Source organism: Gadus morhua, chromosome 16 (assembly GCF_902167405.1).
Source record: "Gadus morhua chromosome 16, gadMor3.0, whole genome shotgun sequence".
In the NCBI taxonomy this organism is placed as follows: domain Eukaryota; kingdom Metazoa; phylum Chordata; class Actinopteri; order Gadiformes; family Gadidae; genus Gadus; species Gadus morhua.
Genome location: NC_044063.1, coordinates 15,022,424 through 15,035,217, shown reverse-complemented (window position 1 = coordinate 15,035,217; position 12,794 = coordinate 15,022,424). Strand labels below are relative to the sequence as shown.

At 42.5% G+C, this 12,794-nt stretch overlaps 3 protein-coding genes across 7 annotated transcripts; 2 read left to right on the top strand and 1 right to left on the bottom strand.

Annotated features, from left to right (window-relative positions):
- The first annotated feature begins 287 nt into the window (after window positions 1–287).
- Window positions 288–3,184, top strand: lrrc51 (leucine rich repeat containing 51). Of its 3 annotated transcripts, XM_030380026.1 has the most exons (5): window positions 288–386; window positions 560–639; window positions 1,340–1,545; window positions 1,779–1,927; window positions 2,617–3,184. In XM_030380026.1, exons 2-5 carry the CDS (start codon window positions 588–590, stop codon window positions 2,750–2,752), a joined length of 543 nt encoding a protein of 180 aa, XP_030235886.1. In that variant the 5' UTR covers window positions 288–386; window positions 560–587; the 3' UTR covers window positions 2,753–3,184. The 3 variants fall into 3 exon arrangements, with proteins under 3 accessions (XP_030235886.1, XP_030235887.1, XP_030235885.1); XM_030380027.1 differs by having other exon boundaries at window positions 352–639; window positions 1,779–1,953; window positions 2,617–3,031; XM_030380025.1 differs by having other exon boundaries at window positions 354–639.
- On the bottom strand, window positions 2,972–6,221 carry lamtor1 (late endosomal/lysosomal adaptor, MAPK and MTOR activator 1). 3 transcript variants are annotated; one of them, XM_030380028.1, is made up of 5 exons: window positions 5,953–6,221; window positions 5,500–5,648; window positions 5,278–5,355; window positions 4,993–5,116; window positions 2,972–4,740 (listed from the first exon to the last, which is right to left on the bottom strand). In XM_030380028.1, exons 1-5 carry the CDS (start codon window positions 5,992–5,994, stop codon window positions 4,648–4,650), a joined length of 486 nt encoding a protein of 161 aa, XP_030235888.1. In that variant the 5' UTR covers window positions 5,995–6,221; the 3' UTR covers window positions 2,972–4,647. The 3 variants fall into 3 exon arrangements, with proteins under 3 accessions (XP_030235888.1, XP_030235889.1, XP_030235891.1); XM_030380029.1 differs by having other exon boundaries at window positions 5,500–5,633; window positions 5,953–6,220; XM_030380031.1 differs by having other exon boundaries at window positions 5,500–5,627; window positions 5,953–6,220.
- Window positions 6,222–10,430: 4,209 nt separating this feature from the next.
- Window positions 10,431–12,638, top strand: sfrp2l (secreted frizzled-related protein 2 like). The gene is made up of 3 exons (XM_030337270.1): window positions 10,431–11,157; window positions 11,319–11,399; window positions 11,910–12,638. Exons 1-3 carry the CDS (start codon window positions 10,632–10,634, stop codon window positions 12,314–12,316), a joined length of 1,014 nt encoding a protein of 337 aa, XP_030193130.1. The 5' UTR covers window positions 10,431–10,631; the 3' UTR covers window positions 12,317–12,638.
- The last annotated feature ends 156 nt before the right edge of the window (window positions 12,639–12,794 follow it).

The window sequence follows — 12,794 nt, the reverse complement described above, 5'->3', positions numbered from 1 at the left end:
TTTGGTTTATAAAATGTTTTTCAGATTACCACTAAAATATCACGTTTATGTTTACAAATACAAAATAATAACATATATAAATACACATAGTGTTGTTCTTTACAGTTTATCTATTTTCATACGATTTTTTACTCCAAGGTTCTGATTATTATTTCGTTGTTTGCGAAATGTGAGAAACCCTACTAATTAAATTCCTACAATGACAACCACTTATTCACCTAAAAACAATGAACTCAATATAATTATCTATTACATATTATGAACATAATGGATTTTTGGCTTGACAGTCAACGCATCGAATGGACTACAATTCCCAGAAAGAAAGTGCCTACAGTCCCTAAATAGTCTGTCTCCTTGGAAACTGACTGTTGTGAGTAGTGAAACAGGTTGGTTGGGGTCTCGATTATAATAAGTAACCAGAAGTAATGTTAAATGTACAACCTCCTGTAATAAAAAATTGTAAAACGCTTCTTTCAAAATACCAGCATACTAGCTGCCGTCACTAGGCTACTAATAGCTGCTTGGCAACAGCCTCACATTCATTGGTCTCCTCGTTCAGGTGGGCCTACTTGGCGGCGTCTTGTGAAATGTATGGCGCTCCATTGGATTTATCCTTCAGGTGTATCAAGTCATTATCTGGTAGGACTGCATTTCTAATGTGTTCCTCTTTGTTCTTGTGGCTGAGAAATTGCAGCTTTGTAGTAATATTGAATTATTTTAGTAAGTAGTGTTGTTGCCTCTGCCCACTAGTATACACAAGCCACATATCATAAGAGTGTACCATCATGGGAGCAACGCTTAGAAGGTTTCAGCTTTCATTCCTCATCTAATCAAACGATCTCACTATCATACATGTAGGCCTATGTCGGACAGTCCGATCCCGAAATGTTTAATGTTGAATGTAATATTATTTTAAAGATCTGTATGATATTCAAGTTGTCTTGATATATATCAAGAAAACTTGATTGAACTTTTGGACACTTAAACTACCTTTCCCCTTATATATATATATATATATATATATATATATATATATATATATATATATATATATATATAGACATGCATGTAATAAAATGTAAATTATTCTAAATATATATATATCATTCCACCACCTATGTTTGGTCCATAAAGTAGTAACAATTTCATAGAAATATAATGAATCCACGCTTGTGCCAAATGTCTAATGCTAAATACCATATGCCATATGTTAGTTAGTTTCATATCAAATATGAAACTAACTTTACAGAGGTTGTCAAGTATTTCTTCATCTTGCAGGCCAACGGTCTAGTAAGTCCAAACACCAGTGGTGTTTTCATTGTTTTCTTCCTCATTTCAGATACCCTGACTGAGGAACCCGGCAGGGGGCAGCGACCTTTAAAAAGAAACCATGAAAATAAATATGTGAGTCGTTCCCTACGTCTCAATAACAACATCATCACGGATCTGAGTGGACTCCACGCGGCCATCACCCATTTCCTGGCTGAGCCGCTGCAGCTTGCTTGGCTGGACCTCTCATTCAATGACATCGGCCACATAGACCCAGTTGGTTCTCCTTTTTATTGATTGCCTCTGTTCTCATTCAATCGCATGTATTTTGTTTTATGAATTAATATTTGTGATACAACTTTTGATCAGAATGTCACATTATTACAATTAAGAATGATAGAACTAGAACCCAGTAATACCTCCTATAAAGGGCCCCGTTTCACCTGAGGAACCTTTTCACAGGACGGGATGTTTTGCCATGATTTTAATGTCGGTCTGTGTTGCTGCAGGTGTTGTGTGAACTTGGAGAACTGCGTGTGTTGTACCTCCATGGAAACAGCATCTGTAACTCGTCAGAGGTGGACAGATTGGTCAAGTTGCCCTTTCTACACACCATCACACTCCATGGAAATTTAATCGAGGGCGATAAAGGCTACAGGTTATTGTACACCTCCCCTTTCCCCAGTACGATGTGTTTCTTACATAAATATAATTGTTTATTTTATTTGTAAAATCTATATATTTTAGGTTGCAAGCATCAGTAAAGAAAAGCGATTCAAAGAAATGGCAATCCAATAGGAACTCAACAGTGACACATGGGCGTTATTATTTTTCCCCATTGAGAACTTACTGGGTGAACAGACCCTACACAATACCCAATCTTATCATTATACTATGAAGATGTGTGAGAGATGTCAGAAATGTGTACCTTATGCTCATCAGTTTAATTTGAACCTCCGTGACATAACCCGTTTACTGCACTCCTGAATCCAGTGTTGTATTTCTCGTGTGTGCCAACATTTTAGTAGTTAAAAGGCAAGCATGTAGGATCAGATAGTGACATAACAGGTGTTTGCAGCTAGCAGGCTCGTATTGCATACTCATCCAGTCTTCATAGCAACAGCAATCGAACACAAAAACATGTCCACTGAAAGAAGTGGTGGTTACATTTGCTAGTGGTCTCAGTTTGAAAACTTGTATCATTGTGCAAATGTTAACTCCTTGAATATGAATATTGAAGTCATTTTTCATCCAAGAGGTCGTCATAAATATAGACTGGGCTGGAAGCATGGATTCAATGGCATGACAAAGTGACTGTAGGATGATTTGTTGTGGCTTTGTGTTTAGGTGTCGGGTGATCTCAGCCCTGGCCAAGTTGAAGATGATGGACTTTAGTGCTGTGACACCTCAAGATCGAAGCATGGCAAATATCTGGTTCCAACGCAACAGCTGTGGCAAATGTAAAATAAAGGACGTCAAATGACCGAAGCTGTATGGAACTACAATGAAACCCGATGTGAAAAGTAATTAATACAGTTCATTCATCAAACATTTCCATTACAGTAAATATTTACCTTAATATAGTGAACCCTGCCTACTCTGGTAAAGTAGCAATTCATGAAACTTTTAATATTGTTTAAACAATTCAATCATTATGTACAACATGTCATAAAAAAGTATGATCAATCCGTAACCAAAAATGTTGGTTTTATGATGACACATTTTATCTTTAATGCATTAAATAAACAAACATTAAACGGGGGAATCCATAGAAAAAATTAATGCAAGCCTTATCAAGGGAGTATAACACAATATGATTTTAAAAAATGACAGAATGCAGAGAGCACTTAAAAAAAAGTTTGTGTTATTTAATTCTGGTTAAAAAAATAAACAAATTATCCCTTTAGAGACCCAATTCAGACTCGTCCCACTGGGTTGCCTTGCACAATCTTGTATTATACCATGAGAAGTCACATAGTAAAACAAAAATGGAAAAATAAAAGCTCATGGATCATTTCCTCTCTGGGTGAATATAAACAACATTTCTATTAGTACAGTTACAGTAGCAGTTAGTCTTAATATGGATAACTCAATCAAGATCGGGTGTTAAGATGTTTTGTTTTAAAGCTTTAGCAAACAGCTTTTAAAAGTGGGTTGCATAAAGAATACTCTCAAAGGACTGCAGCCAAAAACCAACACAAATCTCCATCCAATGTGATATATATCTTCCTGCCTGCCAGAATCACAAAATGATGTACAAAGGCACACATTATCTACTGCCGTGGGACTAAGTCACACCCCCTTCCTACTAATTTCTTTCCAGGATTTAAGTATAAATTGTTTTTTTAGGCATGAACCAGATAGGGCATACGCTGTATTCTTTAAACCCAACCAAACACACAGTTAAGGGGTCCGTGATGCCCTTTGACATGGATACGTTTTCTCACCCAGCACAGTACTAGTTTGCCCTGTCCCCCCTGCCCTACGAGTAAGGGAAGAACACCATTTTAGGGTCCCCCATGTGGTGTTGAATGGGATAGCAAAATGCTTGTCTGGTCTGCAGATTACGAATGTGATGCCATCTTGAGTGGTCGCTGGTAAATAATTCTATTGTTGTTGCAATTTACTTAACTTAGTCTGGTGCAACAAACATTAAATCATTACATATTCACCATGTACTGGGATTTTAAAATAAATAGGCCTTCCCCTTACTATTAATACCAAGTTGCCGTCTATCTTGCTATACTTGGAGAAAATGAGAAATGGGGAAGGCCATTTCAGGAAGCCTGTGTGGAGCTGGAACAAATTCAGTGCCATTGCACTCCAAGCTCTGGGCTCAACACATGTTTATTAACCTCATTTCGTTGTTTTTTTTTAAAGCTTTTTGAAAACTATACCAAAATGGTATACATTTTATTGCTAGCAGCTAGCAATTAATACATAGGTCCTGCATGCCTTATGTATTACTTAAGAGCCGGCAAAAGCCACTGTTCTCTGTGGTGCCCAAAAGAATTATATTGAGGAAAACCCTTTCTCTGAACTGGCCAATTGTTTTTGATTTAGTCTTAATGTAAACAAGGGGGCCTGGGTCATTTTGAACAAATATCTTAACTGCCCCCTCTCTGCCAGTCGACATGCTCCTGTAACCAGTCGGCAGTAAGTGTAATCATCTGACCCATACGTTTACACAATACATCAAAGTCATATGGTGCCGTTTAAATCATAGGTCAAGCTAAATCCATGAATATAAATCAAAGGGCCATAGATGCCTGGCTACAGGTTCGGCTGGGCAGATTAGGGGAGAAAGAGCGAGATAGTGAGAGCGAGAGGAGAGACTGATTGGAAGGGGAATACTGCAGGTGGCAGATAGTAGCAGGATCAGGGAATGGCAAACTGAACAACTAGTTCCTCTTTTGCGTCCACCTTAATCTGTGAGATCGCACTGTAGGCATAAGCTGCTATCTTGGACACCTGCAAAGTAAAAAGAAACACAACAAAAAAGAAACAATTAGCAATATGATATCACTTGTAGTTAATAGCTGCTGCTTTATATTGGGAAGTAATGATTAATGACCAAAGTTCGTGATACTTTCGTTCCGAAAAACATTCAGATTACTTCCATTAAGGAGAACATTACGTTTTAAACCCTGACCAATACTTCCAAAAAATAACACATCAAAGAAATAAACGGTATATCCAAAGACAATTTGGGTGGCCTTTTACCTGTTGAACATCCGAGTACGGCACTAGGTCACTAGCAAGCACTTGGTGGGGCTGGCTGGTGAGGGAGGGCAAAAAATGAGCCTTCTTCTGGGGCAAGGTGTTACTCAACACAGCCAGCTTTGAACTGCAAGACAAACAGAAAGTCACAAAAAAATTCTGGATATGTCATTGCAAAAATGGAAAAAAATTGGCATAAAATAAAGCTGGCACATTGGAATGTGCGTTCATAATTATAAACATGCACAAAATGTGAAACATTTCTCTGGCAAACAAAATAGTACATACCTGTACTGTCGAGCTTTGTCCATGTATTCATGCTGCTCCATCCCCTGAGAGTCAGTAGCAGAGACATCAATAATGTTCCTGGAGAGAAAGCAAGGGACAGAAAAAACAGCAGCAGTGAGAGACGTCACACTACCTTGAAGTATTATGAAAAGGAAAAAGTGATTGAATGACATTACAGTGTGACTTATGGGTGTGGCTGGTCTATGAGGAGGTGTAACTTACTGTGCAGTCTTTGTTAAGATGGATGTCAGAAGGGCCTGCTCGTCTGTGCGTGCTGAAGGCACATTGGAAGCACCCCAATCTGTGCCATGTAACGGTTTACTCTCAGGGTTTGGGTTAGGGATCAGTTGCTTGCGCTCATCGGCGTCCGACAAAAAGAGACAAAATAGACATCTTAGTTATAATCACATTTTTACAACAGAGCAGCCTTGGGCAATGAAAATTAAACCAGGAAACACCTCACTACATAGAAGTTCATAGAATAACGAAAGACCAACTATGCTGCACATAAGCAGTCAACGGCAGCACTTATTCTGAACGTCTTCTGTATCATCTACACTATTGTGCAAATCAACAACAAAAAGAAAATACGTCAATGTATCTCAATCTCCCTTTATAAAAGAAGTGTTATAACTGCCTAGCATGTTAACATCACGTATTAGATTGGCTAACTACCTCCTCTGCCGTTTCGTTTTCGCTGCTGTAACAGCAACCCATGGCGTCCGACGAGAGTTCGGCGCTGTTACAAATGACAAAGCCCCAGCTTCTCTTTGCCGGTAACTATCTAACCAAAAAATTCGGGTTCTGCCACGGCACCCTTGTGCAGGCGTTAAACTTTCGTCGATTATTTCTACTATCTACTTGAGTGCTACTGTCAACACTGCAGCTTCTAGGGTAAGCTATGTGAGCTATCACATGACAGCTGGAGCAACAACAAAATGACGACTTCCGGTAATTTTTACCAACGTAGGCGAAAGATGCGCCCCAAGCGTTGCCAGATATATGATAATTATCTAATTTTAAGGAACATTTTGTTACTATGTACGATCAATAATGATAAAAAAAATCTAGATTTTAAGATGATCTGATCATTTATGACATGTATTATGGTATTAGTATTATTATAAGTAGTGTTATTATTAGTATTAAGAAGTATTGAATGATCAATGCCTACCACGTATGTGTGCAATTAGGTATCTACAGTGTATCTATGGATAGCAATATTTTTTTCTAGTTTTGTTTATCTTTTAACAATTCAAGTCAAGTCAATGCTATTTGTATATCCCTTGATTGGGAGTTGGGGAGTCAAAGCAATAGCATCCAGCTGCAGCCCCGGAAATGGGCACCAGTGGCGGACCCCCCGTGCCTCCATGGTTGAAAAAGTGCCGTCAAGAGTGGCGAATACAAGAGAAAATGCCTATTGGCTGCCCTTGTTCATGTGAAAAAAATTATTGGGTGCCCTCTGGTGCCCCTTGATACAATATGATGAAGAGCCCTCTAGAACAAGAAAATTCGATATCGTGCCTCAATGATGCCGCTTTCACACCAAAAAGAACCGAGAGCCAGTTCCGGGCTGGTGCTAGGGCCAGTTCCAAACTGGTTCCAGCCTTACCCCAGTTAAGAACCGGTTGGTTTCACACCGGCCAGAGCCAGCCATGGAGCCGGCGTGAGCAACGTCATGACGTCACTGCAAACGTCTCGGCTAGTGAGCTTGGACAGAAGCATACGGCCGACATCTTTCTTTATTCTGGGTGGAAATAGTAACATAGTTACGCCATCAAATGCGTTTATGGAAACATTTTTAGCGAGAAATGTGCATTTTACTTTCATAATGTTCGCTCGGTGAATGTGAAGGATGTTTGGTTTGATAGTTATGACGAAGAGGGAACGCTCCGTTCACTTGCATGGACATGGACTCATCTAGCTGCGTTGGCGCGTTGACGCGTTGAACCACCACACAATAGGCGCGCAGAAGAACCCTCGCGCCAGTTTCAAACACAACAACAATTTCGTCTTCGATTCAATCCGTGTATGGTTCGTTCTTTGAATATTCCGATTTAAAACAAAATCAGAAAAAAACAAAAAAGAACCATACACGGATTCACGTCCATTGTTTACTTCGGTGTTTTAAAAAATGCCGGTCTTCGTTGGTCTTCCTGTTTATGAAGGTACGGATAACTCCGCCCCCTGCCCCCGGCGTAAAAGCGGTTCTAGTTCTAGCCCAGCTCTAAAGTGGGGCCAGAGTTGAACCGGTTTTTAGGGGCCGGAGCCGGTTCTTTGGCGGTGTGAAACCAAAGCCCTGGCCCTAGCTCCGAACTGGCCCGGAACCGGCCCCGATTTTGCGGCGGTGTGAAAGGGGAATGAGTGCCCTCTTAATGCCCTTACATGCCGCTTTCACACCAAAAAGAACCGAGAGCCAGTTCCGGGCTGGTGCTAGGGCCAGTTCCAAACTGGTTCCAGCCTTACCCCAGTTAAGAACCGGTTGGTTTCACACCGGCCAGAGCCAGCCATGGAGCCGGCGTGAGCAACGTCATGACGTCACTGCAAACGTATCGGCTAGTGAGCTTGGACAGAAGCATACGGCCGACATCTTTCTTTATTCTGGGTGGAAATAGTAACATAGTTACGCCATCAAATGCGTTTATGGAAACATTTTTAGCGAGAAATGTGCATTTTACTTTCATAATGTTCGCTCGGTGAATGTGAAGGATGTTTGGTTTGATAGTTATGACGAAGAGGGAACGCTCCGTTCACTTGCATGGACATGGACTCATCTAGCTGCGTTGGCGCGTTGAACCACCACACAATGCGCGCAGAAGAACCCTCGCGCCAGTTTCAAACACAACAACAACAATTTCGTCTTCGATTCAATCCGTGTATGGTTCGTTCTTTGAATATTCCGATTTAAAACAAAATCAGAAAAAAAAGAACCATACACGGATTCACGTCCATTGTTTACTTCGGTGTTTTAAAAAATGCCGGTCTTCGTTTGTCTTCCTGTTTATGAAGGTACGGATAACTCCGCCCCCTGCCCCCGGAGTAAAAGCGGTTCTAGTTCTAGCCCAGCTCTAAAGTGGGGCCAGAGTTGAACCGGTTTTTAGGGGCCGGAGCCGGTTCTTTGGCGGTGTGAAACCAAAGCCCTGGCCCTAGCTCCGAACTGGCCCGGAACCGGCCCCGATTTTGCGGCGGTGTGAAAGGGGCAACAGTGCCTCCATGGTTGAAAAAAAGTGCTGAATACCACAAAAAAGTGGTGAATATGAGAGAAAGTGCCATACATGATGCATCTTAGCTTTTTGCATGCTGGTTGGGTCCCATGTTGTGCAGAATGTGCCCTTTTTATTTTTTCGCCCCTGCCCTTCAAACAGTCTGAGTCCGCCACTGCCGGGCACTGTGGTGTGGCAACGGCACTGTGGCAACGGCACTGTGGCAACGGCACTGTGGCAACGGCACTGTGGTGTGGCAGGTCAGGTTTTTTTGGCAAGATATAGAGGAGGGGTGCCAATACTGCTAATACTATACTAGTGCTCTATGTCCAAGCTAACATGTTGGCCAGACAATTCCACCACTGTTCTGTTGATGCCAAGATAAAGGATCGGGAGTGAGAGGAATGACTGAACCACATGGACGATCGCTGCAAGAGTTCCCCAGAAACGCTCCCTGTGACCGCCTTGCCGGATTTACGATTTATGATTTATGATTTATGATAGTCAAAATAAACGACTTGCTTGTGCTGAAAAGCAACCCTGGTGTCCATGCGCTCTGTGGATCTGGTACAATATGATATATAGATATATAGATACAAATGTCTAGATAGATATATCTTCTCCAATGTTTACCATTGCATCAAACAGCTTTTCAATCACACAGCTCAATGTATTGCTTGTCAAAAGTAGCTATCTATACAGCGATTAGTACATTGACACATAAAGAAAAATCTGACCAGCCACACCACAGTGCCGTTGCCAAACCACAGTGCTGTGGCCCCACAGCCCAGTCTCACGGAAATACGTGACATTGTCACGTCATTTAATCTATTCATTCGTGATCTGGGACACCTCATTTCAATTTTTTCGTGCCAAAATAGCACAAATTTCATGGCAACGTCCGCTCGCGACACTGAGGCATCGACGCAGACTTTCATTCATATAGCCTACAAATAAACAAGACAATAGATGGCTAGATAAAATGAACATTAAGACATAGGCCTACAATTCTAAAAATAAGAGATGAGGCAGCTACCTATTTTTTTCCCGTTGCGGTTTGCCTACAGAGCAGCGCACCTGCATTAAATGTATCCGTGAATTGTCACTATTTCTCAGAATCAAAGGTGAAGTAGAAACGTATTTTTAGTTATCACAGAAAATTAATTGTTCTGTGTTTGTGTTGAAAAATCTTGAAACAAATGAGAAAAATAAACAATAATCGCTACAAAAACAATAGTGATCCAACCTGTTGGCTTGGACCCCTAATTATCTGTAGGCCTAGGGAAATAAAGTACATACATGAGTTTGAAAATTTTGCTTTTGGCCACGAAAAAAAATAATTAAATGACGTGACAATGTCACGTATTTCCGCGAGACTGGTTTGGGGCCCACCACAGTGCCCGGCTCCGGGGCTGCAGTTGGACGCCACTCAGGGCTCTACAGGCCAAAGAGGGCAAAAATAATCTCCCTAAATTAACAAGGAAGAAATCTTGAGAAGGAACGCGATTGGGGGATCCCTTCTTCAAGCCATGGGTGCCATACGTACAAAGAAGTATAGCAAGCAAAAATGTAAACAATTATTAAGAATATTTTGAATATAGGCATTATCCATGGGGATTGGATTGGTGAATTGGTGAAAAAGTATGCGCATAAGATTGAATAGTGTCGGCCAGCTTCTAATCACATTTTACTGCCTTCGACCATTTAAAATGATTTTCATTAGCTTTGAAGAGCCATATGGTTCCTAATGATAAAGTTAGGCCTAGGTAGGCCTATGGCTAATCGCATTACTGGCAAACATCAACGGTTCAACTTCAACGGTTAAATCAAGTCATTAGTATATCTCATGGTTGGAAGTGTGGAAATAACACAGAAACGTGTTCCTGTTAATGCGACGCCCGATTTTGTCTGTGCCTTCAAAAAGATGTGTTCACACAGGCATGGTGAGTCGCCCGCCCCACAAATTGGAGAGGCGTCGCCACTCTATTGAAACGGCTGACAGGATGGCTGGGAGGCGCCTGTCCTCTCACTTAGCCCCATGTCCTACCCCCTCTACTTCTTTACCTTGGCCTAGGCCAGTCTAGACAGTTAGACCAAGTGAGCTGCGAAGTGAGGACTTTATTCGCGTGCTCTCAGAAAAAAACACAAGCCATGACCTTTGTCGTGTCGATACTCAGCCTTATAGGCATGTCTTCGTTTTCGTTCGCTACCGACAACTCTCTGAATTTCGTGCCTTCCTCCGTCGGATTCAGTTCCTCTGTACGCTCGGTGTGCAAACCTATACCGAGCACTTTATCCCTCTGCCACGGGATAGGGTACAAAGAAATGCGGATCCCTAACTTGTTAGGCCACGATTCTCTCAAGGAGGCACAGCAACAGTCGGCATCCTGGCTGCCTCTTGTGTCCAAACTTTGCCATCGGGATACAAAGAAGTTTTTGTGCTCGCTGTTTGCGCCCGTGTGTCTACCAGAATTGAACGGACCGCTCAGTCCCTGTCGAAGTTTATGTGAAGCGGTGAGGGATGGATGTCTGCCCGTGATGAGCGCTTTTGGATTCCCCTGGCCAGAGATGTTTAACTGCACACGTTTCCCACGCGGGACCAATCTCTGTATCCAGCCAACAGGAGAGTCGGACGCACGGACCAACGATGAGGTCCGGCACGAAGAGGCGTCTAAAGGTTTTCCCCCCTCCCATGCGTCTCTTTTGTGATGGAGACGGATTGATAAACAAACACCACACTCCCGCATAACAATACGCCATCAAGCAAACCCTCAGTCTGTACAAAAGCCCAATTGTTTACCCCTATAAATACGAACGTCATTCCCATCCTTGTTACAGGGACTGTTATCTGCGATGCCTGCAGCCTGGCGTCGGAGGGCGAGAGCGACATCCACGACAACTTCTGCCACAGTCAGTATGGTAAGATATTCTACTGACATTTCTTACCTCCCTAGTAGTGACACATAATGTCTATCTTTGGAATCACATATTTTAATATCTAAGTGTTCCTTGAATCCATGATGCAAAACCATTAGCACGTGATGGTGTCGCTGAATTCATGATACAAACCATTTACGAGGGGGGGTCCCTGAACTCATGATAGCCTATAAAACATTTACAAGAGGTGTCCCTGAATCCACGATGCAAAAACGTTTACATGTGGTGTCCCTGAATTCATGATACAAACCATTTACAAGGGGTGTCCTTTAAATCCACGATTCAAACCATTAACAAGTTGGGTCCCTGAATCCATGATAAAAAAAATGTACATTTACAAGGGGTGTCCCTGAATCTATGATTCCAACCATTAACAATTTGTGTCCCTGAATACATGTTTCCAACCATTAACAAGTGGTGTCCCTGAATCCATGATACAAACCTCTGCAAAGCCCTGTAAGTCACACAGCTGACCTCTCTTCCTCCCCACAGCCTTCAAGCTGCGCCTGGGCAGCATGTCCACCGTCGGGGGAGACCGGCAGCTGGTTCCCCTCGGCCGCAGCCGCATCCTGAGGTGGGCCGGCGGCGGCGCCGAGCGCGCTGAGGGGGTGGGAGGGGCCATGGCTCACAGCGCCCTGTGGCTGCCCGAGGGGGCCACCTGCATCTGCCCTGGCCTGGACCCTTCAAAGGTGGCTGGGGAGGGCGGGCGGCCGAGGAAGGAGGAAGTCCCAGGGAGAGGGGAGGGTAAGAGTGGGCTGCCCAGTGGATGGTACCTGGGTCTGGCTCAGCCCGAAGAGGGACGACTGGTTCTGACGCGGCTGGTGAAATGGAGCCGAGAGGACAAGGAGCTGAAGAAGTTCATACGCTCTCTTCTTAAACAGTCATGCTTGGCTCCATAGAGAGGCGCGGACACGTTTGTTGGTTGCATGCCAATCCTGCTTTTCTTGACATGTAATTATGATGTGCAATTTAATTTATGATTGTCTTTTTTTTACTCAAAAGTGACTCAAAAATGCTTAACTGTTTTGACTGCTGGAAAGACGGATATGCGATACAATAAATTGCTATGTATTCAAGTACACTGTATAAATATCTACATTGAAAGAGTTATTGATCTAAAATGGATATTGTCAATGAAACAGTTTGTATCAATAGCCTCTCTGACCTTCTTATTGTTACATCTCTTGACAACAACAAATAAAAAAAAAAGAGTCGACAAGAGGTCTGCGTCCATTGATCCAAACTTCATCAAGGTGGTTAATCCGGCTCGCGTGACTAGAGGGCTCCACCTTTAGATACCCTCACACCTGTCGCCTCAGCTGTATCAAGTGTCTATTTAACTTTGTCCTGTATCCTCTCTCCTACTTCTTTCGCTCA

What these genes read in the sequence shown, in the direction of transcription:
- sfrp2l (XM_030337270.1), top strand. Translation starts at nt 10,632, where the DNA reads ATGACCTTTGTCGTGTCGATACTCAGCCTTATAGGCATGTCTTCGTTT. An exon ending in GCACGAAGAGGCGTCTAAAG is followed by an intron (nt 11,158 to 11,318) that starts GTTTTCCCCCCT and finishes TCCTTGTTACAG; the next exon opens with GGACTGTTATCTGCGATGCC. An exon ending in CTTCTGCCACAGTCAGTATG is followed by an intron (nt 11,400 to 11,909) that starts GTAAGATATTCT and finishes TCCTCCCCACAG; the next exon opens with CCTTCAAGCTGCGCCTGGGC.
- lamtor1 (XM_030380028.1), bottom strand. Translation starts at nt 5,994, where the DNA reads ATGGGTTGCTGTTACAGCAGCGAAAACGAAACGGCAGAGGAG. An exon ending in ATCTTAACAAAGACTGCACA is followed by an intron (nt 5,356 to 5,499) that starts GTAAGTTACACC and finishes CTTTCTCTCCAG; the next exon opens with GAACATTATTGATGTCTCTG. An exon ending in CGTACTCGGATGTTCAACAG is followed by an intron (nt 4,741 to 4,992) that starts GTAAAAGGCCAC and finishes TTTACTTTGCAG; the next exon opens with GTGTCCAAGATAGCAGCTTA.
- lrrc51 (XM_030380026.1), top strand. Translation starts at nt 588, where the DNA reads ATGTATGGCGCTCCATTGGATTTATCCTTCAGGTGTATCAAGTCATTA. An exon ending in GTGTATCAAGTCATTATCTG is followed by an intron (nt 640 to 1,339) that starts GTAGGACTGCAT and finishes TCCTCATTTCAG; the next exon opens with ATACCCTGACTGAGGAACCC. An exon ending in GAGGGCGATAAAGGCTACAG is followed by an intron (nt 1,928 to 2,616) that starts GTTATTGTACAC and finishes CTTTGTGTTTAG; the next exon opens with GTGTCGGGTGATCTCAGCCC.